The sequence below is a fragment of the Doryrhamphus excisus genome, chromosome 6, assembly GCF_030265055.1.
Source record: "Doryrhamphus excisus isolate RoL2022-K1 chromosome 6, RoL_Dexc_1.0, whole genome shotgun sequence".
In the NCBI taxonomy this organism is placed as follows: Eukaryota; Metazoa; Chordata; class Actinopteri; order Syngnathiformes; family Syngnathidae; genus Doryrhamphus; species Doryrhamphus excisus.
Window position 1 is genome coordinate 20271260 of NC_080471.1, and position 26866 is coordinate 20298125.

Below are 26866 nucleotides of genomic sequence, written 5' to 3' on the forward strand. Positions count from 1 at the left end.
TTTTTGAATGTGGGAGGAAACCGGAGTACCCGGAGAAAACCCACGCATGCACGGGGTGAACATGCTAACTCCACACAGAGATGGCCGAGGGTGGAATTGAACCCTGGTCTCCTAGCTGTGAGGTCTGTGCGCTAACCACTCGATCGCCGTGCTGCCTATTAATTAAATTCATTCATTTTCTACCGCTTTTCCTCACGAAGGTCGCAGGGGGTGCTGGAGCCTATCCCAGCTGTCTTCAGGCGAGAGGGCGGGGTACACCCTAAACTGGTGGCCAGCCAATCACAGGGCACATATAGACAAACAACCATTCACACTCACATTCATACCTATGGACAATTTGGAGTCGCAAATTAACCTAGCATGTTTTTTTGGAATGTGGGAGGAAACCGGAGTACCCAGAAAAAAACCCATGCATGCGCGGGGAGAACATGCAAACTCCACACAGAGAGTGGAATTGAACCCTGGTCTCCGAGCTGTGAGGTCTGCATGCTAACCACTCGACCACCGTGCCGCCTATTAATTAAATTAATACATTAAATTAAATGAATATCTGGCATGATTAATCTATATTTTTATGTTGCGAGGCAATTCTTTCTGTATTTCTTAATTTCACTTGCATAAGCTAATGAGAATGGCTAAGACTTAAGCTAAGCTACAACTTCGAGCTACCTGCTTCTTTTTAGACATGTTGAATTATATAAAGATGATCATGTGATGACTTTCCCTCCCAGTCTTTTGAATTCAGTAATAGACTATTATCAAAACATATCCAAACTGAAACCATGATGAATATATATTTCTTGTGTGATTCTCTTCATAAAGAAGGGGCGGTAGTTGTCACTATCATCCTTCCATAGAGAGGAAAAATACTGCATTTTTTCTTTTTGACAGCTGGAGAACAGCAAGTCAAAACACAAGACACTGTTATACTTTCATTGCCAAAACAGAGGATTATATACCAAAGTTCACCAAGAGGTGATTAGACTTTTACAACAAAGAATCAAAACTTTTCCTGGAGTAGGATTGAGTGATTCGGATACAGTACTTCAGATAAAACATAAGGACACAAATGTTTTTCAGTGAATAAAAATAAATGGGAGTTAAAAAAAAACATTGACAGTACTTTTCTATTATTTAACAGTTTTTTTAAACTACATATTCATAATATTGCTGGGAGTGGTTTGGTGAATTAAGGCACATTCAAAAATATTAGCCGTGATAAGCAAGAGTACAATTAATTCTATGGGAACTCAGGGGACTTGTATTTTAGCACCACCTGGTGGCAGAACTAAGAACTACATGAACGTAATGGCCAATGAAAAGAGTGGAACAGCTGTTTCCTTGGGCAAAAAAAAAAGCCATTAGGAGATTGTTAGGGTGATTAGTTGTGGGTTAGGCACGCTCCAGTTTTCTCATCCCTTGGAGAATGTGCTCGCACAGATTTAATGATGCTTGAGTACATCCACGCCTTTTTTTTTTTACACAAATATTACACAATTAATTAAACAATCCATAAAAACGACATACACAATTTTGTGCTTTTGCTGGCAAAAACAGCAAGCCTAAAAAGTACGGTAATCTCGGAGTATTGTACACAGAGTATCGGTTACATTGTTTTTTTTTTATTCATTTATTGATGAAGTATATATGGAAGTCACTGCTGCTTTTTGATGAAAATATCAGTGAGATAAAGCGAATAAATGTATATCCAGAGTTCATTATTTTTACAAAGTTTAAGAACAGGTATGTAACATGATCATCCATTGGTCGTGTGATGGGGACTAGTCTACAATATGGACAGTTGCACTCAAATATTTAAAGTGACCATTTATAATATTAGATGTCTTTTTTTTTTGGTTTGTTGTTTTATTGCAATCTACTGAAAGTTACGAAACTTTGCAAATAAATAATATACACAATTGAAACATTTTGAGTGCAACTGTATGTGTAAGTTGTTTGATATATTTTTAGCATTATGTATAAGTGTGTGTGTCAGTGTGTTAGGGTACAACCAAATTCAAATTCAATAAATATAAAAGTAGATAATTCAATTGAGTCAAAAGAAAGTTCTAAGTTTAAAACATGGATGTCTTAAAGAGGCATTTTGTCTGGTTTGTCCAGTTGTGTTTGTTTGTGTGTGTGTTGTACATCGTGTGTAACAGTTCATCATTCTGCAAACACACACAAGCACTCACAGACAGCCTCGAATCGACAATTGGCAAAAAAAAAAAAAAAGTTTGAGACGCATGGGTCCAACTGCCAAATGATGTCCTCCTCAATGCGCTCAATTAGACATTTGTTGTGAACCTTAAGCACCGCATTCCATTATGGAGTCAAACCCACTTTGTCCACATCCATATGTCCGCACTGCGCTTTTGGTCAAACTGTGGGGTTTTTCCAACTTGTTGTCTGCTGCAGGTATGTGGGGCGTTTGATGCGAGGTTTCCTGCGTTTGGGTTTGCTCTTGGCCTTTGTGAGCTGGACCACAAAAAAGGACAGGACCACCATTGCCCCCAAGAAGGCAAAGACAGGAATGGTTTGGCCCACTTCTTGGTTATAGCGACCAGGCATTATTCCTGTGGAGAAAGAAGGCCAACATTATAATGAAGCATGTTCAAAAAACATTCATATAATGCCATGACATGCATTTGTTTATACAATGTACAACATTTATTTTTCTGTATTTACAGATCTAATAAATACTTTTTTTTTTTAGTACAGTGCTCTGGATGGAAACTCTCCGTGGGACGGATAGGTTTATATATAAGCACCCATACGAGTTAGCGGCCGGGTAACGACCTTAAACAGTGAACCCATGGCACAGACTGGAACTGAGTGAGGTGATACCGTACACATGGAGGGAGGGGGGGAGTGCCCTTAATATGGATCCAAATATCGATTATATCGATACCAAGGGCTGTGTCTGTATTAGATTGATATTTATTTTCACAAATATCTGCGGTTTATTTATTGTCATGTTATATAATAAATTTCTGGGGATCACAATAGATGAAAATATGAGCTGGAAACCTCATATTACAAATATACAACATAAGGTGGCAAGAAATATTTCAATATTGAACAAAGCAAAATTTGCTCTCAATCAGAAATCACTCCACACTCTTTATTGCTCTCTGGTTCTACCGTATCTTACGCTAATAACTATAAAATCAATCTTCACTCGCTAAATGTACTGCAAAAAAAGGTCAGTAAGGATAATTCATAATGCCGCCTACAGAGAACATACTAACTCCTTATTTCTAAAATCACAAACACTTAAACGTGCTGATATAGTTCATCTTCAAACAACAAAAATAACGCATGAGGCTAAAAATAACCAATTACCTAAAAATATCATCCAATACTTCTCTACAAGAGAGGAGAAATATGATCTCAGGGAAGAACTACATTTGAAACACTTATATGCTAGGACTACGTTAAAAAGCCATAGCATTTCAGTATGTGGAATCAAACTATGGAATGGATTGAGTAAGACCCTCAAACAATGCACAACGATGAGCCAATTCAAGAAACAATACAAGCAGTTGATGTTTGCTAAATACAAGGATGAAGAGTCTTGAACCAGTCATGATGTGCTACAACTCAGTGCTACAACTCAGTGCTACAACTCAACTCAGTGCTACAACTCAGTGCTACAACTCAGTGCTCTAACTCAGTGCTCTAACTCAGTGCTCTAACTCAGTGCTCTAACTCAGTGCTCTAACTCAGTGCTCTAACTCAGTGCTCTAACTCAGTGCTCTGGACTCCCATTCTTTGTCAGGGTTCAGAGTGTGACGTGATATCAACCCTGTGAGCAATGCTGAATGCTGATGATTAAAGCGAGGAGAGTGTTAGAGCAGCTGGAACTAACTGAACTCACATCAAAAGGCGCACAATGCCCCAGAGACCCCTCTTTGCCCTCGACAAATTCTACGCTTGCTTTGAGGACTCCAACTCCAACCGCCCCCCTGCAGCACCAGACTCACCCCCAACATTAGAAGAAATGCCCCTCAATGTGAAGAAGTGAGAAGAACCTTTCAAAAGGATCAATCATCACAAAGCTGCAGGTTTTGATGAAGGGCTGTGCACATCTGCTCTCTGGAGGTGCTAACGGGTACATACAACACCTCACAGGTTGCTGTTCCGACCTGTCTGAAGACGGCCACCATTAACCCCGTCCCCACATGCTTTGAAAGGCTGGTTGGGGCCCACATAAAAAAAAACTGTGTTAAACTGTGAGTTTAACCATGTCCACTATCAGCCCCCATAGCTGTCCACTCAGAGCGCGCTGCTCTGGTATTGTGCCTGTGAAACAACCAATCAGAGAACAGCGCACGAGTGAGTAATGCCTAGTGCTTCTCGAGTCACCAAAAAAACCAAACTTGATTAATGGAACTTTAATTGTCAGACATTGATAAGATAAGACTGTTGATAAAATATTATTGTTGAAATATTTTTGCAATTATTGTGTTTACACTCTTTAGATATAATACATGTAATAAACTTAAATAAATAAATAAAATTTTCTGGAAACAAAATGGTCTTTTGATTAAATAGTACTTGATAATAAGCTCATGATTAAATAGTATGTGATAATAAGATCATCACATGGTTTGTCTGGTATCAGGCCCAGTATCATGCCCCAGCGTGCCAGTATCAGCCCGAGACCGACACTTGGGGGCATGATACCAGACAAACCATGTGATACCATGCCGAAAAAATATTTTCTTACACCCCTAAGTCACCAGTACGCCTACACCAGAAACATATCAACTGATGATGGCTGGTGACAAAACTACATACATGTGGACTGAGCTCCTCCACCTGGAACTGGGTCCTGGATTTTCTGTCTGACAGACCACAGTGAGTCAAAATCAACATCTCCTCTACTGTGTCCCTCAGGGCAATGTTCGGAGTCCCCTTCTGGCACTGCAAACCACCCCAGCTGTCATATTATAAAACGTGTAGATGACACAGCACTGCTGGGGTTGCATTAACAACCGTGGTGAGTCTGCATACAGACAGGAGGTCGAACACCTGAAGGATTAGTGCAGCGAAAACAACCTCTGCATCAATGTGAAGAACACAAACATATCCCCTGTCGCTTACACATCAGAGGAACGGCTGTGGAGGTGGTCTCCGGCATCATGTATATCTGGGCATATACATCTATACAACAATCAAACAACCTCACATGGGGTATCAGCATCTCTGGTCTCAACGGGAATGCCCAGCAGCGATTCTTCTTCCTTGAGAGCTCAGTCTTTGACTTAATTTTACAGATAAGCAGTGGAGAGTGTTCTTTGCTCCTGCATCACAGTGTGACATGAGGGCTGCTCTGCTGCAGATAAAAAAAAAGGCTCTGCACGGGGTGGTGAAAGCGGCAACTGATGATTGTGGGAGTCAGCCTACCCACCGTTACACACAGCCAGATGCAGGAAAAAAAAGGAAAAATGCCCACAGCATCATAAAGGATGGACTTTACCCACCCCACACATTCACTCACTCCTACTCCCTCTCCCCTCAGGCCAAAGGCAGGGGATCATCAGGAGCAGAACAAGTCGGCCCCCTTTGAGAGATAAGCCCCATACACGCCTGGATGGATTTTTCTGTGTGATGCACGACACTGTAAGAAGCCAAAAACGTACCACTTCCACATGGAAGGGTTAGGATACCCAATAAGGCACAAGTGACAGTGCCTGGTGGGCTCTCAATAACAATAACGAAGATTTGTTTGGAAGATGTTAAAAGTGTGGTCTTGTCATGTTAAAAGACTGAAACCAGTAAAAGATTTAATGACTATGTATATGCAATGGGTAAAAGTTAGCCTTTTTCCTTGGAGATGTGTTAGTTGTAATGGTAATGGTTTAATTTCATTTGAACATGCATCAGATTACAATTGAATGCATCACATAATCAGTTCACAGTTCCACATGTCCAAAAGGAGTAGGAAGAAGCAAAGCTTATTAAATCCTACCCCTCCATCTGATACTTATACAATCAGTAACGGTTACATTTGTTCACTTCCTGCTTTCCTAATATAGTTGAATTTTTTTTTTTTTTTCTGTACGATTTTTGTCCCGTACTGAAGTACGAGGTGATATGACCATACAATAACATAAATGATGATTTGAATAGTGGTACTAGTAATGATAACATGGTCCAGACATGCTCAACAAGTTACATTAAGGTTAGCATGGCTGATAATACCAACCAGTATAGGCATAAAAATTAAGATGCCGGACCATATAGAGACCTCATCAAACTGCACCATGGTCCACAAAATAATAAGCAGCTGGCGAAGACGTGCTTGAATACTTAGCTTTACTTAGTTACTTAGTTTTTATATAGATGTTTGTGCCACATAGAAATGTGCAGCTTTCCAAAATGTATCATTGCCGTTGATCGTAAGACATGGTAATGGTAATGGTTTTATTTCATTTGAACATGCATCAGATTACAATTGAATGCATCACATAATCAGTTCACAGTTCCACATGTCTGAAAGGAGTAGGAAGAAGCAAAGCTTATTAAATCCTACCCCTCCATCTGGTACTTTTACAATCAGTAACTGTTACATTTGTTCACTTCCTGCTTTCCTAATATAGTTCTTTTTTGTATAATTGGTAATTTGGTATAATAGTTGACTATATGTTATCATTTTTTTTAAATTGCTATTTTAGTTTAACTAAAATGTTTCGGCAATGGGCCGGCAAACCAGACAACTTATTCTAATAGAATCGATTTATTCTAGTTTAGGCTAAACTCCATATTCTCATCTTAAAATTGGGTTATTGGGCAATGAAAGCACCACCAAGTTTTTTTTAATTTTTATTTTTGTCACGTACCGAAGTATGAGGTGATATGAGCATCCAATGACATAATGGGTACCATAGTAAGTGTCAATATAGTGATATATATAGCACATCATGACTGGTTCAAGACTCTTCATCCTTGTATTTAGCAAACATCAACTGCTTGTATTGTTTCTTGAATTGGCTCATCGTTGTGCATTGTTTCAGGGTTTTTGTGAAGTTTTTATGGATTTTATACTGTCTTGTGTAAACACTCCCGAAAAATCCACATAAAAAAATACTTCTCACCTCCAGGGATGTCCCAGGCCCCACTCTCCCCAGGGGATAAAGGTCGGACCTGGGGACGGTAAGGCCTCACATTAGGCAGCGCCACCTTATCCAGATCCACAGACAGAAGCTTTTGGTGTTTCCACAGGTTACTGAAAGCAAAAGGTACATGGGATAAAAACACAAATTGTACAATCAACACTTCCCTCGTCTAAGTTGAATTTAAAAGATGCATGACATTGAGACGCAAGTTGATATTTAATTAGCCAAATTGGCTAATAAAAGTGACCAATAAAGCCACCAATAAACGATATGCGAGATGATTACTAATCTGTTATCAGTACTCATGTGAAAATGTGACCTGGAATTATTACAAAATTAATGAACAAATTAAATTGCACGGTGGATGGGTGGTTAGCGAGCGGACCTCACAGCTAGGAGACCGAAGTTCAATTCCACCCTCAGGCATCTCTGTGTGGAGTTTGCATGTTCTCCCCGTGCATGCGTGGGTTTTCTCCGGGTACTCCGGTTTCCTCCCACATTCCAAAAACATGCTAGGTTAATTAGCGACTCCAAATTGTCCATAGGTATGAATGTGAGTGTGAATGGTTGTTTGTCTAAATGTGCCCTGTGATTGGCTGGCGACCAGTCCAGGGTGTACCCCACCTCCTGCCCGAAGACAGCTGGGATAGGCTCCAGCACCCCTCGCGACCCTCATGAGAAAATGAATTAATGACTAAATTAATTATGTTCAATATTTCAAGTGAATAAAGATAAAAAGGTGAATGTTTTTTAAGTAGGGGGTACATGGCTTCAGGTCAATTGTGTGAAGAGGGTATGCGACGGCAAGTTTGGGAACCACTGCACTACACAATCCGATTGTTTGTACAACAAACCATCATTCCGAAATCACCATCATTCACAATATCCACAATTACAAAAGGGACTATTTTGGATTGTAACATCAATCTGCAGCAGCAGAGAATTTACTTAAAACTACCTAGGTGCTGTCTCATTGACAGGCTGCGGCTTAGCCCAGGAAAGATGTGGACATGCTGGTAAGGGACGGGGCTTTGGGTCTCCAAGGTGAGCCTCCAAAACCTTTGAGTAGCGATAAAGATGATTACCTGTAAAAACAAAACAAAACAAGGTATTCACAATTGCAGGTAATTCTTATTGCTGTGGCAATGTATGAGAACTGACAGAAATACAATACAAGAAGAGGAACATTTCATTGTTTTTATGACTTTTTTGAGTATTGTATTTTTCCCTCCTCACCCTCAAGTCTCTGTGGCAGTGGGCGCTCGCTGGCTGTAGGAGATGCCACCCTACTGTGAGAGTGGCTTAGGCTGGGAGGCGTCATACTGTAGGACGTGTACTGAAGCAAAGAATCTAACAGCCAAAAACAATCTAATGGAGCGACATAAACACAAAAAAAGATAATTAGCAATTAGCTAAAGACTGTTGTGTAGCAAAGCACAATGTATACAGCTCTGGCATTGAGCAAACGCTTCACAAGTTACCTTTCTGTCTGTGACTGTCATCTATACAGTTAGAGTCACCGTACAGAGCAATACGACCTCCCCCGTCAGATGGTGTTTGGTACAGTCCAAGGATGGGAACCCTTTCCACCACTGCCGTCTCCTGTTTTAACACCTCTAGACCTATGACAACAAAACACACATATACATTGGATCTCCGTTGATACACACTACATATAAGTACTTAAAAAAGCCGACGATACCTTGGTCCTTTAGGTTCTTGGCGATCACTATTCCGTCTTCTGGGAAACGAGCTATGCTGCAGCCTGAGGCGTAGTACACTGGAAAAAAGAGAGAGACATTAGTGATGGTCAGGTGAGTATCGCTATCAGTCATAGAAGAAGGCTTGTGTGTGTTCATTACTGTCGTGATCTGCTAGCGTGAAGTCGCCCTCATACAGTCCATCACTGAATGCCATCCCCCACACTGAGATCAGGTCATTCAGTGCAGGGATATTAGCGCCCCCCGTGTCTGGCATCCACCATTGCCTGGAAGCGTTATGAGGAGAAACAAGATCTCAGTACCGCAGTACCACAAATACCACTGACACAAACGAGGTTCTACACAACTAAGAAAATGTAACACTAGCATTCATTGTTACTATTTCCATGAAGGCCAGCCATTAATCAAATCAACTTTATTTGTAGACTTTTCCTGCAAGGACATGCAACACAAAGTGCTTTACAGAAAAAAAAATACCACAATTAAATAGAAAACAATTACAAAGAAAGCCCCACCCTCCCACCCTCCATCGTAGACACACACACACACACACAGTAGAAAGACATGGCATGGCACTGAGTATCAAGGAAACGGGGACCCGCACCCGGGCCCCCTGACCCCGACAGACGGGCGGACCCCCACATCAAAGGGAGGAACTCCCAGCCGGCCGGGTCGAAGGGACCCAAGGACAGCACCCCTATCAGCAGACCCGACACAGCCCCCAGTGTGGAAGACCCGCTAAAGACTAAAAGCATAAAATAGGACTAAAAAGATAAAAACAAAATAATTTGTAAAAAATACAAAATAATTAATGAAAAATACTGGACCACATGAAAATTAAAACACATTTTTACTAATAACTAAAAAAAAAAATCTGTCACTTTTATAATGTCTGAATGGCAAATATATACAAAAAATGAGTCTCCCAATGAACAGTTCTTGAATGAGTCACCGCTATTCAAATAAAACTAGATTACTAAGCATATCCCTTTAAAGCTGACTGCTATTTTTAACTGTATGTAATCCCTTGAATGCCAGAAAGGCTTGGGCGGAATATGAATGGTGTAATGTGTGTGGCTCAGAATCTAACAATAGGGACATTTTGCAGCTATTACAAAGTTTACACAGCACAGCTAATCTTACTGAGGATGTAAGTGAATGCAACACAGTTGTGTGCTGTGAGCCGCAAAACTTAAGTTTGGTAATGGAAGCAATCAATGAAGCCTCAAAACAGCTTTTTGTAATAGAATTATAACAAGTGGTCGAGTGGTTAGCGCGCAGACCTCACAGCTAGGAGACCAGGGTTCAATTCCACCCTCGGCCATCTCTGTGTGGAGTTTGCATGTTCTCCCTGTGCATGCGTGGGTTTTCTCCGGGTACTCCGGTTTCCTCCCACATTCCAAAAACATGCTAGGTTAATTGGCGACTCCTAATTGTCCATAGGTATGAATGTGAGTGTGAATGGTTGTTTGTCTATATGTGCCCTGTGATTGGCTGGTGACCAGTCCAGGGTGCTCCAGCACCCCCTTGACCCCCGTGAGGATAAGCAGTAGAAAATGACAGGCTACTGAACTTCCAATCCTTTCCACTCTGTATTCAAATACATTTATTGGCACAAGGACAATGCATTCTTAATGATAAGGCCCCTTAAAGTAATGGTAATGGTTTTATTTCATTTGAACATGCATCAGATTACAATTGAATGCATCACATAATCAGTTCACAGTTCCACATGTCCAAAAGGAGTAGGAAGAAGCAAAGCTTATTAAATCCTACCCCTCCATCTGGTACTTTTACAATCAGTAACTGTTACATTTGTTCACTTCCTGCTTTCCTAATATAGTTTAAGTTGTAATTATTATTTTTTTATTTTTTTATTATTATTTTTTTTTAATTATGTTTTTTTCTCTCGCCCGAATACAGCTGGGATAGGCTCCAGCACAACCCTTGTGAGGATAAGCGGTAGAAAATGAATGAATGAATGAATTACAACAAGCAAGCAGTGTGGATTATGTAGATGCAGTTTGGTGAAACGCTGTCTCTTGCCCGCTAGCCTGAAGACCAGACCAGGTTAAAGGCTACACAGTGACTGCAATCATATTACATTATAATTCATTAGTGATGAGTACTATACTTTAAATATGTTTAATAAGCGTGTGAGGCATATTTAGAGCTTAAATATGGATTGTGTTCGATGATGTTACAAATCAGCAGAGTAGAACGCACCTGGTGTTTTCGTCATAGAATTTGACCTTCCTCATGACAGAAGTGTTGTACCAGTCGCTGAAGATGATGAGTGAAAGCCCATTGTCAATATCCCTTCTCAGCTTGGTGATCTCTTCCGGAAAATACTCCTCTTCACTGTCCACCATCAGCAATGTACCTACGTGTAGTGGACAAAACTGAAAGTAGGAAGCATTGTGCTAATCTGCATTCATACCATACTGGCTGGCGTCAAAGCAGGTGATTGGCGCTCCTAACACTTCAACAAAGTATCCCATGCTTCTAAGGTGCTGGTACATGTCTCTGAAGTTCGTATGAATGTGGTCGCCGTTCCTGCAAATATATTGAATAGCAACTCAAAAACACTTAGTTACGCTGGTACGCACTCATTGAACAGAAACATACCAGTCAAGTGGATCGTTCTTCATGCGAAGATTATCTCTGGGAAAGTAGCCCGGTGGGTAACGCAGGTTGTGGTACTGGTCCCACAGAACCCTTTTGCTGCGTGGAGGTGTTGGGACAATCTTTACCTTGATGGGCAGTTTCACCGTGGAGGTCAGTTCCCCTTCTACTTCAGACTGATAAAAAGGTGACATTTGACAGATATTACTACAAAAACATGATAGGCACTGCTTTAACATTTATTTTATCAACATAACGTTAATAAAAGACAATAGGTGTATTAATTAGGACTAAACAGACTCACATCGTTCTCTGCTGGTGAGGCCACTGTCAGCATCACATGACCTTGTGCGATCCCTTCCCATGATGCTGCTTTCTTAGCAACAGAGATGGACACGGCCAGGTAGCCAGCCCACGGCCACAACACTGGGGAGTACGACATGGCCACATCGATGTGGTCTCCGTTCTGAGGAAGGTAGGGCTGCCAAATAGGCTGAATGAAAGAGACGGTGAAAGGACGGCGCAATTTAGAGACAATATCAAGAAGCAAAACCTTGTCGGGTGAGAAAAACTAGTCCAGACAACATGAACTGAAATGTGAACTCCCTCTCCCCTCCTATCCCTGACCACATTCTACAGAGGGACCATCGAGAGCCTGCTGACCAGCTGCATCGCCGTCTGGTCTGGGAGCTGCAAGGCCTCGGACTGGATGTTACTGCAGGGAGTGGTGAGGACAGCGGAGAAGATCATTGGGACCCCCCCCGCTGACATACTAGCATACTAGCAAACACCCGCTGCGTATCAAGAGCCCCGTCGGATCTACTCTGACCCCCCCACACACCCCCAGCATGGACTGTTTTCTCGCCTGGCTTCGGGGAGAAGGCTCTGCAGCATCCGCTGTAGAACAACCAGGTTTAGAGACAGCTACTTCCCCCTGGCTATCAGACTGCTCAATGCCAAATAAGCCCCTCTACCTGCCCACATGCACACACGCAAAACTTAAATTATTGTTATTTATTCTAAATTATTTAAATTATTTGTACAAATTACTGTTTACGCTGTATTTGATGTCATCTATTTATTATCCACATTATTGTTTATTATTTATTATTTAATTCATTCATTCATTCATTTTCTACCGCTTTTTCCTCACGGGGGTCGCAGGGGGTGCTGGAGCCTATCCCAGCTGTCTTCGGGCGAGAAGCAGGGTACACCCTGGACTGGTCGCCAGCCAATCACAGGGCACATATAGACAAACAACCATTCACACTCACATTCATACCTATGGACAATTTGGAGTCGCCAATTAACCTAGCATGTTTTTGGAATGTGGGAGGAAACTGGAGTACCCGGAGAAAACCCACGCATGCACGGGGAGAACATGCGGAGAATTTATTATTTATTATTAAACCGGAGCCAGGCAACAACATTTCACTGCTGTGTTATTGTGCAATGACAATAAAGAAAGTCTATGTCTATGTCTAACTGAAAAATATGTGATTGGGTTCACCTTGTCCACAATCCTGCCAGTGACTGCCATGCCATTGAGGATAGTGACATTTACGATGGTGGGCATTCCTCCGTAGTAGATAGGCTGAGAACAGTAAGGCCACATGTATGGACACTCCGTCAGGTCGATGTAGCTTGGAGAAAGACTGGCAGGAGACAAACACGCATTAGTGTTACTAAATTATGTTCAATGAAACAGAAAAACAATGCATGAGTCCGGTCGTAATTTCCAATTTCAGGTAGCAATTATAGACAAATTATAGGATTGAATACAAGATTCAACCATCTAACAGTAATGTTTATGGCTTATTTGTAGTATAGTAAATGAAGTAATTACTCGGAGGACCACTCTCCCTATTGAAGGTATTTGCTCAATTTTGCTAGCTAAAGATAAAAGCAAACACATAATCTCACAAATACAAAGGATACTTATACATGCACTAACGTGACATCTGACAGTTAAGGTGGAAACATCGAGTACGCATATGACAGCTTGCGTTGCAACAAAGGAAAAGCAGAATGTTCCAGACTCCTTGATGCCCCTTGCAAAGGAAAGATGCCTTGACGCCAAAGCGAACAAACGAAAGGAGAAACACCATGAAAGCGGTTCAAGCAAGGGCAGTGGCGAAAGCTGATTGGTGCAGGACTCCAGCCTCGAGTGTATAAAAGGCCGGGCAGGGAAAGGAAGGGTGCTTTTTTTGCAGCTGCGCTGTAATAAGACCCGCTTACTTGTAGGCATACAGGGACTGCAGATAAGCCCGGATGTCTGTATTAGGTATTGTTGTCAGGAATAAATAATCTGGTTCTTATTCTATAATTTGTTTTTTTAAGATTCCCTTATCTTCTATTCTATTCTATTAGAGTCCTCAGGGGGAGGATTTCTACACTATAAACACTAAACAGGTTGAAATGGTGATAAACACTGGCGAAGGTTGGAGGAACATAGGAGCCTGAATGGAAGCTATCAGGGTTAGCTTGGTTTAGCATGCTAGTGTGTTTACGTTCACCGCCCTGGTGAGGTGTTCCGGGCATGCCCAGTCGGGAAAAGGCCCCGGGGCAGACCTAGGACACGCTGGAGGGACTATGTCTCACAGCTGGCCTGGTGGACCACAGTGACCTGGACCTTGGTGTCCTCCCGGTGGAGCTGGAGGAGGTGGTCGGGGACCAGGAAGTCTGGGCTTCCCTACTAAAACTGCTGCCCCCGCGACCCGGACCCGGATAAGCGGAGAAAAATGGATGGATGGATGGTGTGTTTACGTGCTTGACTCGGGACAGGATGAGTATATCTTCACCGCTATCCCAGCTGTCTTCGGGCGAGAGGCGGGATAACCCTTGGACTGGTCGCCAGCCAATCACAGGGCACATATAGACAAACAACCATTCACACTCACATTCATACCTATGGACAATTTGGAGTTGCCAATTAACCTAGCATGTTTTTGGAATGTGGGAGGAAACCGGAGTACCCGGAGAAGCACGGGGGAGAACATGCAAACTCCACACAGAGATGGCCAAGGGTGGAATTGAACCCTGGTCTCCTACCTGTGAGGTCTGCACACTAACCACTCAACCACCGTGCCGCCCAGCAGGTTACTCATGCTGGTTTAAATGAACTGGTCTTTGGGTATGAAGTGTGCCTAACATGGATTGCCAAGTGTGATATATTTTCATTCACTCTTCTTGTTGCGTACTGTTTATCATTATGCCTCAGGCTTTACCTGGCCTGAGGTCTGTAGCTGTTGAGGATCTGGTAAGCTCTGATCAGGTCCAGTTTCCCATGGCCCTGCTCAAACATGTTGACCCCTGGCAGCCTGCGGGCTGAGGCGATCAGAGCCTGCTTCATGGAGGCTGGATTCACTAACTCCCGATTTAACACAGTGCTGGAGGAAGATGAGGAGAGGGCAGCTTAGACCACAAATGAAGTCATATATAGTGTCAGCTTCCAGATATGTAATCTGAGCGTTGTTTTTGTTATTATTCTGTTTGTACTGGATTTTAATGTTTATTGCAAATGTTAAGAATTTTCATTTTACTTGTCATCCTCTACAGTAAAACTGAATTGAATTAATAGGTCTTGTAAAGTTTGTAGCTTGTATCAGTGTATTTGCTGGAAACAGTCTATAAAAAATACAACATAACAACACAAAGCTCTTAGTAGTAACACACACACACTAATACTTTCTTTAGGAGTACAAACAAAACACCACTATGTACATCTGTGCAATACTTGCTTTTATAGTCAGTATAGTTACTCCAGACCCCATTCACTGTGCAATATCTGATCAACCTCCATGTGCAATATTAAGGACTCTAAATGCAATATACTAAGTTCTATGTGAAGTATTTCCATAATGCCTCATATTAACTCTCTAACAAGATCTCAGTGTATAGACTGGTCATATATCTCATCTCGTTTCATATTATCTACATACTGTATTGTATATAACTCTGGAAAAAACTGTTGATTTTGTTAATACTTGGGTTGTTTATAATGTTTATTTTACTATATTGTGTATTTCGTACTGCTTAACTGACTTTGTACTCCTCACCTGGCCAGAAGTGTGACAGCTCCAGCCACCACAGGAGAGGCCACACTGGTGCCAGACAGAGATCGGCATCCTTCCTTCATCCCTGATCCCCGAACCCCGGAACCATAAGTCACAATGTCTGGCTTCACCCTGCCATAGCCTCCTGGCAGCTCCTGCACACAGAAAAAAACACAAGATACATTTCTTGTTTTGTATTTTTCAGCAGTTGCTAATAACAAATAGAGAAAGCATACACAACCAAACAAACATTTTGCATCTACGTTGAATTAAAGCTGCAAGAAACTGAATAATTAGGAGTGAAATTACTGTAGACTACAATTTAAACATTATATATATGTGAAACTCACCCAGGTAGTCATGCCTCTGGATGAAAATCTTGCAATGTTGTCCTCAAAGTCGATCCCTCCAACTCCAATAACATCCATCTGGTCAGCTGGGTTGTTCAGAGTCCTGCAAAAGAGATGGCCGTGATTTGCTTGTTTTTGTTGAGGGACTTACAAGTAACTGCTCATTTAGAATGTGGCATCATTCATTACTGCATTGCATATTGTTGTCATCATGACTGTTCTATTAATCTATTTATTGTTTCAGATATTATGGTAATAGTTTTATTTCATTTGAACATGCATCAGATTACAATTGAATGCATCACATAATCAGTTCACAGTTCCACATGTCCAAAAGGAGTAGGAAGAAGCAATGCTTATTAAATCCTACGCCTCCTTCTGGTACTTTTACAATCAGTAACTGTTACATTTGTTCCCTTCCTGCTTTCCTAATAGTAATAAGTAGTAATCATAGTAAGTGTCAATATAGTGATATATATAGCACATCATGACTGGTTCAAGACTCTTCATCCTTGTATTTAGCAAACATCAACTGCTTGTATTGTTTCTTGAATTGGCTCATCGTTGTGCATTGTTTGAGGGTCTTACTCAATCCATTCCATAGTTTGATTCCACATACTGAAATGCTATGGCTTTTTAACGTAGTCCTAGCATATAAGTGTTTCAAATGTAGTTCTTCCCTGAGATCATATTTCTCCTCTCTTGTAGAGAAGTATTGGATGACATTTTTAGGTAATTGGTTATTTTTTAGCCTTATGCATTATTTTAGCTGTTTGAAGATGAACTATATCAGCAAGTTGAAGTATTTGTGATTTTTAGAAATAAGGAGTTAGTATGTTCTCTGTAGGCGGCATTATGAATTATCCTTACCTTTTTTTGCAGTACATTTAGCGAGTGAAGATTGCTTTTATAGTTATTAGCCCATATTTCCACACAATAAGTAAGATATGGTAGAACCAGAGAGCAATAAAGAGTGTGGAGTGATTTCTGATTGAGAAAAAATTTTGTATTTGTGATTTTAGAAATAAGGAGTTAGTATGTTAGTATGTATATCTCTGTAGGCGGCATTATGAATTATCCTTACTGACCTTTTTTGCAGTACATTTAGCGAGTGATTATTATTAAGATTATTATTATTTATATTAGTTGGCTGCCTCAATGGACAGGAAGACATAGACACAAACCCATAGAGAGGTCCATCATTTCCAATAGCAGACACCATGATCACTTTGTTAGCAGTGAGCTCCCACACCTGCCAATCAACACACACCAAGATACACATTAGGGAAGGAAGATTCCCAAACAGCATTTTTTTCAAGAAATATATTAGTAGTCAAGGATCTGTATATAGCAGGTTACTGACATACTCCATCTTCTGATCACATCAATTTTACCCAAGGAAATGTACAGTAAACTGTCTTTAATGCAATGGATTTGACTTTCTAACACATGAACATGACAACTTGGCTATTTTAACTGTGATATGACCTTTGTTTTTCAATTCGCAGACAAGTGTGTAACCTTGTAATTGTCTGACCTTATCAACAAAGGGGTGATCCATGAAGTCAGGGCCACCAATGCTGAGGTTGAGAACATCAATCTTTTTCAAGATGGCATAGTTGAAGGCATCCAGGAACCAGGATGTGTAAGACACCTGGGTGGTGATAAAAAAACAAGATTTCATTGATTTGGCCATGGATGATGATTACAGTCATTTATCATTACAAAAGGATGTAAATATAGGGATTTAACAGATTTTAAACTAACCCCTTTGCATGGTTTTATAGGGAATTATATTATGAAGTAAGTACCTGGTTGTTGGTGAACACTCTGAAGATGTGCAGCTCTGAATCCGGAGCAAAACCCTGACACTCTCTCATACTGGCTATCACTCCAGCTACAAATGTGCCATGACCCAGGCCTGCAATAAAGACAGACAGATTCAATCTGTTTCTCTCGCACACAATCCCGAAATGCAAAAAAAAAAAACGTAGACTCCTGTCACACAATAATGAAATAAGATCTGTGAGCGTCTAAACATCAGACCGCTAACCATCATCCAGTGTCTTCTCATTGGTCCAGTTTGTCCTTTCCTTCACATTTTTGAAATGTGGGTGTTTCTCACTCAGGCCTGTATCAAACACAGCCACCTTCACACCAGAACCTGCACACAGACATTAATAATAATTGCAGGGCCGTGGATTTGGATGTGTCACATGGTTACCAGCATCAGCATATATTTATGCTAAACATATATAAATATAAGAAATGATAATCATTTCATTTTTATTTGAGATTCTCATGTGATGCCACAAAAATTAGATGATATCATTATGGCAGTCTTTTCATTTTACATAGGGCAAGTAGTTCTCACCTTAAGGATTCCCCATTTTTGTTTTTAATGTAGAGCCCTGACATTATTAGATATATTTTAATTTTCAGTCAATATATATATGGTCAATATATTTTACCGTAGTATTCAGGCTTACCAGTGTGTCCCATCTGCCAGAGTACGTCTGCCTGCAAAATCTGGGCAACATGACGGGGGATGGCCCGCAGCAGCCGCCGGCTCGAGTGCCGCCCGGTCGCGTGCCAAAAGGTTGAGCAGAGTGACAGACTGGTTCTTCTAAAAGGCCGGGATGATTGCCATTTCTGCATCCTGTGGGTGCTGTTACATGGTGCAGGGGTTTCAGGTGCTGAGGATACAAAACACGAAAAAAGCGGCATTGTAATTTTGTCTTTAGAGGAATACATTTATGAATGTGCAAAGTATGATTTTTGAGGCGGTTCACACCATGGTCGCTGGTCAATCATGGTGCACATATACAGTATGAAGACAACCAATTTAGAGTCTCCAATCAATGTTTTTGGACTGTGGGAGTAAGCCGGACTAACTGTAACCACCATGAGTGTAAAGAAATAACCAAAATAAATAAATAGCATTAACTTTTCCAAACTAAAAAACACAACAGCAATAGCGGCAGCTCCAATATGTAGTATTACCTATCAGTAGTGTACTGAGGTATTGTGGGTACGGTGCTCTGAGCCAGTGTGTGGTGAAGCTTGTTGTTAGTGGCTAGTAGCTACCCGTTGTAGTGTGGCGTGGTGTCACTACGCCGGTATTGTAGTTCTTCAGCGTAACAACGTAATAGTAACAATGTCGTTCTAGCTTGGTTAATATGTCACTTTATAATTATATATTACATTTCATATAAAATCAAACAAATATATATTATATTAAATAATATATATTAATATTAAAAAAAATATAACATATTTTAATTATATTTTATAGTATATATCAATATACTGTATTATAATATATGTCACATTATACGCTATGCTGGCAGGTTTTCAGGTGCTTCCCATGCAATCTAGCTTAATATAATAATATAGTTCTTCAGCGTAACAACGTAATAGTAATAATGTTGTTCTAGCTTGGTTAATACGTCACTTTATAATTATATATTTAATATCATATAAAATAAAACAAATCTATATATTAAATAATATACATTAATATAATTTATAACATATTTTAATCATATTATAGAGATAACATATATATTTTATATTTATTTATTCATTTTTTTAATTTTATATTTGTATATATATATATTATATCTATTTCTATATATTTTATAGTATATATCAATATATATGCTGTATATTATATATATACTGTATACTGTATAATATGTGTCACACTATACGCTATGCCGGCAGGTTTTCAGGTGCTTCCCATTAAATCTAGCTTAATATAATAATATAGTTCTTCAGCGTAACAACGTAATAATAATAATGTTGTTCTAGCTTGGATAATATGTCACTTTATAATTATATATTATATTTAATATCATATAAAATAAAATAAATATATATTCTATTAAATAATATATATTAATATAATTTATAACATATTTTAATTATATTATATAGATAACATATTATATATTTTATAGTATATATCAATATATATACTGTATTATAATATGTGTCACATTATATGCTATGCTGGCAGGTTTTCAGGTGCTTCCCATGCAATCTAGCTGAGTCTGTTTAGCTGTTCCTATATATTTACAACACAGAGCAAAGAGAAAGACATATGTGTTCTTGTCTCACAAAAAGATTGTGGATAATGCGCAAAATTCCAAAAAACTCTGACGCCCAGGCCCTTATTGACTGAGCTACTGCCCCCCCCCCCCAAAAAAAATCATAAAAGTGGATTATTGTACTTCCAAGGTCAAAATATGACTTCAGATGCTATAATTACTGCAGTTTCCCACAAACTAAACTAATAATAGAAATGTTACTGGAAGCACAACATATCACGTCCATGCAGGTAACGCATGCATAACGGCTGGGGGTGCAGCAGACACAGAAGTCTTTCATAGAGTGTCAGCCACAGGGCGTACTCTGCTGTTCAGGTAAGCCCCACCAGACAACCAGACCACCTTCTCCCTGAGTGGGTTAGCAAACAAAGACATTCTGTGTCCCATTCTCCACACTTACAAGGAATGTATTTGAGTGACCGGAACACTTTGCGTTGTGGAGTGACTCTCTTGATGTAGGGGTGGTCCTCTAAGGTCAGCAGACTGCTAGTTGAAACTTGTCGGATGTGGACGAGTTCAAAGTCACTGGGGAAGTCGGAAGCTGGGTTTTCCCTGGGAACGATGTGCCACTCCAATGCTCCGTCATTTGCGTTCCGTAGGGCACTGCTTATGTATAGGCTGCGAGCTTTGGCCGAGAAATACCCAGTGAATGCCACAATGTACTCTGGAGACAAAAGAAGGGAATATACAGTACATTGTAGTGACCATTACCATAAGTTATATTAAGTACATACTGTATGGTATTACGCACATCATATAAAGTTATTACAAAACACACTGTTTTTTGTTATTACAAAAAAACCCTTGGTGTCTACACATGTTTGACATTCTTACCATGTTCCACCACATTGGACGAGAACTCGACTTTGAGAGTGACCTGAGAGTAGTTTGAGTCAGGTGACTCAAAGCTTGGGTTGTGATCAGAAACGAATCTGCTCTCTGGCAACGGCTCCATCCCCGCGGAAGGCAGGAAGCCTGCAAGCAGCCCCATAAGTATGGAGACCCGCACGAGTACTAGGAGCATTTTGCGTTGTGAAGGATGTTGCTTCAGATGACAACAGAGTCGGTAATTCCTGCTTCGGGGTCAGGGGAATGGATCATCATATTCAGATCCAGAGCTCCAAAAGTGAGTCCATACTGAAAATGTTCTTAGCAGCTAAAATAATTTCTTTCTGCGTTTTCTCTCCATTGTGTTAGTCCAAGATGGAGTTCAGTAACACGGCCAGAGTAGAAACACAGCTGCCATGTTGAGAAAAGTGAAGAAAATGTGTCCAACAAGTGGAAAGAGAGAGGAATGGCAGGAGCTCTGATGGAGGACGAAGTGTGGTCAATCTGCGTAGTCCTTTCGTGACTTAAATCTGGAAAAGAAATGAGAATGGGAAGTGTGACTAATGCACGGCATACTTGTACATAAACTTGTTACATAAAAGTAAAACAAAATGAACATTTGTGCTGCTTTATTTGTGTGATATTCAACATTTTTATGGGTCAGGCAACCATTAGCTTTGAATGAAACCAAAATAATGCCATTCATTTGTGCTGTTCTGTGCAATTAAAATCATCATTTGTGCTGTCGTATGTTTTGAGCTATTAATGATTTAAGAGTTTTGCATGGGGTGTGGATGGGGGGGGGGGGGGGGGCAGAGTCAGTCAGGTCGCTAGTCTCCCTATTGAATCACTCAGTACAATGATGCACCCTTTGCAGATGTAAACATGTAATTACACTGTCAAAATTGAGTAAATGTATGAAAAGTCTTATTAAATTATAAACCATAAAGAATATTTATACATGCAGATCATGTCATGCATAGGCCTGTGGTGCTAATTATAGTCCCACAAATTATGGCCAATACACAATATTATTGTCAATATGTAAAAAAAATAAAATAAAAATACCTTAAACTATATTAGGAAAGCAGGAGGTGAGCAAATATAACAGTTACTGATTATAAAAGTATTAATGATTTAAGAGTTTTGCATGGGGTGTGGATGGGGGGCGTTCAGAGTCAGTCAGGTCGCTAGTCTCCCTATTGAATCACTCAGTACCATGATGCACCCTTTGCAGATTATAAACATGTAATTACACTGTCAAAATTGAGTAAATGTATGAAAAGTCTTATTAAATTATAAACCATAAAGAATATTTACACATGCAGATCATGTCATGCATAGGCCTGTGGTGCTAATTTTGCCAGATGACATATAGTCCCACAAATTATGGCCAATACACAATATTATTGTCAAGATATTAAAAAAAATACCTTAAACTATATTAGGAAAGCAGGAAGTGAACAAATGTAACAGTTACTGATTGTAAAAGTATTAATGATTTAATAGTTTTGCATGGGGTGTGGATGGGGGGGCGGGGGGGTCAGAGTCAGTCAGGTCGGTATGATGCACCCTTTGCAGATGTAAACATGTAATTACACTGTCAAAATTGAGTAAATGTATGAAAAGTCTTATTAAATTATAAACCATAAAGAATATTTACACATGCAGATCATGTCATGCATAGGCCTGTGGTGCTAATTTTGCCAGATGACATATAGTCCCACAAATTATGGCCAATACACAATATTATTGTCAATGTATTAAAAAAATAAAATAAAAATACCTTAAACTATATTAGGAAAGCAGGAAGTGAACAAATGTAACGGTTACTGATTGTAAAAGTATTAATGATTTAAGATGTGTGGATGGGGGGGGGGGTCAGTCAGTCAGGTCGCTAGTCGCCCTATTGAATCACTCAGTACCCATGATGCACCCTCTGCAGATGTAAACATGTTAAATTACACTGTCAAAATTAAATACGGTACAGCACAGAGGAAAAAAGTAGTTCATAATACATACTTAAGAGTACCACACTTGACAAGAGAGCGCTACTTTCGCTGATAAAGAACCGAGATGTACTATATGACTACACATCGGGGAAATTATGAGAAGGTACAACCCAGTCAGTACATTCACAAGCACACACCCAAAGTCACAACATCACAGTTACACAAACCATTAAGACACAAAGGCCCCATACACACACACACACACATATACTGGCCAAATACAACACAAGAGAACCAGTTTCCCTCCAGCTTCCTGTTATCTTACCCGGCACTGTTGTTTTTTCCCCATTGGTTTTGCTCTTGCTCTGTGTATATTTTCTACAGTGAAGCATGCCGTAATGCAACAAACACTCCCCACAGAGAACAGTAATACAGGTTTGTACTGTAATTAACTGAAAAAAAAGAGATCCATCATGTATTAAGGCAGTGACTTAACAAGGATTATATTTATGTTCTTTATCTGGGGTGTCAAACTCAAACAACCCCATTGTCTTTTTAATCAACATAATTAGTTAATTATTTATTAAGACATTGAAAAAATTACAGAACACGCCACAATTATCCAGGCTCAACAAATAGTATTTAGTGTGGTCAGATTGAGAGAAAATGTTACATTGGCACTGATAAATAGCTAAATAAGCAGCAGGGATGTCACAACATGGTAATGGTACTGGTTTTATTTCATTTGAACATGCATCAGATTACAATTGAACGCATCGCATAATCAGTTCACAGTTCCACATGTCCAAAAGGAGTAGGAAGAAGCAAAGCTTATTAAATCATACCCCTCCATCTGGTACTTTTACAATCAGTAACTGTTACATTTGTTCACTTCCTGCTTTCCTAATAGTTGTAATAAGTAGCAATCCTAGTAAGTGTCAATATAGTGATATATATAGCACATCATGACTGGTTCAAGACTCTTCATCTTTGTATTTAGCAAACATCAACTGCTTGTATTGTTTCTTGAATTGGCTCATCGTTGTGCATTGTTTGAGGGTCTTACTCAATCCATTCCATAGTTTGATTCCACATACTGAAATGCTATGGCTTTTTAACGTAGTCCTAGCATATAAGTGTTTCAAATGTAGTTCTTCCCTGAGATCATATTTCTCCTCTCTTGTAGAGAAGTATTGGATGACATTTTTAGCTAATTGGTTATTTTTAGCCTTACATTACATTTTTTAGCCAACATCAAAACAAGATGAGATTTCTGATATATTTCTCAATGTATAAAGAAAAACTAAGCACTCAACTCTTTTGTTCTTGAAACATATTTATCCATCCATTTATATTTTGTGCCGTTTTATCCTCAGTAATCTATAAAGTATATTTGTGTTCATCTGTTTCCTCTGCTGGAAAAAACAGCCAGTCCGGACACACACACAGATACACAAGATGCATCGTGATAGCTCAAGTACTAAACAAAACAACGACAAAATCAATGGCGACACACTCCATTCTCTTCCTTCTACCAGCTTCCAATAATGGACTGCGTACCGCCCTGGAGGTTCAACAGTACTTAATCATCCTCTTGGGGCACTCTTCTTGAGTAAATGTATGAAATGTCTTATTAAATTATGAACCATAAAGAAATTTTACACATGTAGATCATGTCATGCATAGGCCTGTGGTGCTAATTTTGCCAGACGACATATAGTCCCACAAATTATGGCCAATACACAATATTATTGTCAATATTTAAATATTAAAAAAAAAACTATATTAGGAAAGCAGGAAGTGAACAAATGTAACAGTTATTGATTGTAAAAGTACCAGATGGAGGGGTAGGATTTAATAAGCTTTGCTTCTTCCTACTCCTTTCAGACATGTGGAACTGTGAACTGATTATGTGATGCATTCAATTGTAATCTGATGCATGTTCAAATGAAATAAAACCATTACCATTACCAATATTTAAGATTGTCCAGATTATCCTCGCGATCAGTCCAGGGTGTACCCCGCCTCTGGGCCGAAGTCAGCTAGGGTCGGCTCCAGCATACCCCCACGACCGTAGTGAGGGTAAGCGTCATAGAAAATAGATGGACTTTTCCACTAATGTAAAGATAATATATCCTAATAATAATAATAAGTAATATATGGTCTAGACCAGGGTTCAATTCCACCTTTGGCCATCTCTGTGTGGAGTTTGCATGTTCTCCCCGTGCATGCGTGGGTTTTCTCTGGGTACTCCGGTTTCCTCCCACATTCCAAAAACATGCTAGGTTAATTGGCGACTCCAAATTGTCCATAGGTATGAATGTGAGTGTGAATGGTTGTTTGTCTATATGTGCCCTGTGATTGGCTGGCAACCAGTCCAGGGTGTACCCCGCCTCTCGCCCGAAGAAAGCTGGGATAGGCTCCAGCATCCCCCGCGACCCTCGTGAGGAAATATGAGCTGTGGTCTGCGACCCCAAACGACATCTTCTAACCTAAACTTGTGGCAGGTTACGGGGCAAATATAGCAAAACAAATTACTGAGTCTTTGTGCATGTTTAATACCCCAAATGGGGGTGAAAAAACAGAATAATAATCACAACAACCAAACATTTGTGAGGTTCAGACTAGTTTTTTCCCCCAGTAATAACAAACTCAAGGGCTGGTATGTTCCATGCCGTGTGCGTCTGTAATTATAATTCCTCATCTTTATTAAACCTGATCCAGAACTGTGGGTGCTCAGAGGCCATATCATAACTGGATAGTCAAGTCAAACAAGATAGGAGGGTGGGGGGATGGAGGGGTCCCGGATTGAAGCAGGATCCCTGCCTAGTCAACAATATAGCTAACAGATAGCTACTTGCAAAGAGTGTATTGTAAAAAAAAGAAAAACAGTTTAGGGCAGGGTTGTAAAAGCTAGGGCTGGGGACCACTTGTGTCAACAACCAAGCCACAAAGCTGGCAATTAAAGCTCAGCCTAACTACTATTTATGAGTATGAGTGACTCACAACCTGATCAGACGAAAATCTTTTGAGTAACAAACTTGTCTGTAAGTAACGAGTAATTGTATCAAACTAAAAAAAAACATTAGGAAGGGCTATAATTCGCATTCACATTGGGGTCTAAAATGCAGTTTCCGAATTAAAACATCACGCAAAATGTGAATAATGCTTTTTTTTACCAGTGTTGTATTTAAATGCCATAATTTGATGGCGAATTGATACAAGTAGTAGTACAGGCGCAGTATAATGTACGTCAAAAATCAAAACAATAGCAGAGGATAAAAAAAAGAAGCTTAATCAAGTTTTAACACTCACATCTTTATATGATACTACACTCGTCAAATGCAACGTTAATTGTCTCACCGAGTCTAAATAACAATATTTGAAAACAATCAACGCAGAGATACGTCCAGCACAGCAATTATATCCTATGCTGGTTTTTGGAAGCAACGTCCATCACATGTATAGCATATGCTAGCTAGCCTTGGTAGTATTGTGTTTAGTAAAGGTTGTGTTTATGAAATGTTTATGATGTTACTCACCAAACAACTGTCTCGCATCACTGAGGTTTTTACTCCTTAGCTTCCTCGCAGTGACGCACATTGAACGTTTACATTCCTCTGCTTCTGCTTACCCCGAACAAAAGCTAGTTAGCAAACTCATTAGCTTCAGCAGCAGACTACTGACGTCTGTTTACGTTTGGATGCCAGGTTTGGTTACCTCGTCCTCCTAAAAACTCTTTCCTATAAATTCTCGTCAAATATTGAGAACTGTACGGCATAAGTTGATTTACAGCTCCCTCTTGATATATATAACATTTAAGTAAAATGGTTGTTTTTTTTAGCATATTCCATACATTTACAGTACATATACAGCTACAGTATCGAGTGTGCGTATTAGCATACTTTACGTCAGTTCTGGCAACCCAAAAACCTCAAGCAGCAGCCATTTTAAATGTTTTCCAGTAGTGGGCGCTGCTTCATAGGGCATCTATGTAAAATATAGAAAAACATGTACTGTATGTATTGATCATATATAATTATACGATTTAAATGTTGCATTTATTTCCTCCACTTATTAAGTTATTGGTAAATTAGTA

The 26866-nt window shown here is 39.8% G+C and overlaps 1 protein-coding gene across 1 annotated transcript; it reads right to left on the reverse strand.

Moving 5' to 3' along the window:
- Positions 1–1606: 1606 nt before the first annotated feature.
- Positions 1607–26465, reverse strand: mbtps1 (membrane-bound transcription factor peptidase, site 1). The gene is made up of 23 exons (XM_058076177.1): positions 26310–26465; positions 20822–21345; positions 20388–20651; positions 18365–18571; positions 17929–18039; positions 17687–17796; positions 17413–17529; positions 17060–17127; positions 15876–15978; positions 15529–15680; positions 14698–14859; positions 12981–13125; positions 11775–11963; positions 11474–11646; positions 11286–11401; positions 11072–11228; positions 8987–9111; positions 8827–8904; positions 8606–8746; positions 8361–8492; positions 8083–8209; positions 7104–7234; positions 1607–2576 (listed from the first exon to the last, which is right to left on the reverse strand). The coding sequence occupies exons 2-23, from the start codon at positions 21009–21011 to the stop codon at positions 2380–2382; spliced, it is 3195 nt and encodes a 1064-aa protein (XP_057932160.1). The 5' UTR covers positions 21012–21345; positions 26310–26465; the 3' UTR covers positions 1607–2379.
- Positions 26466–26866: the final 401 nt, after the last annotated feature.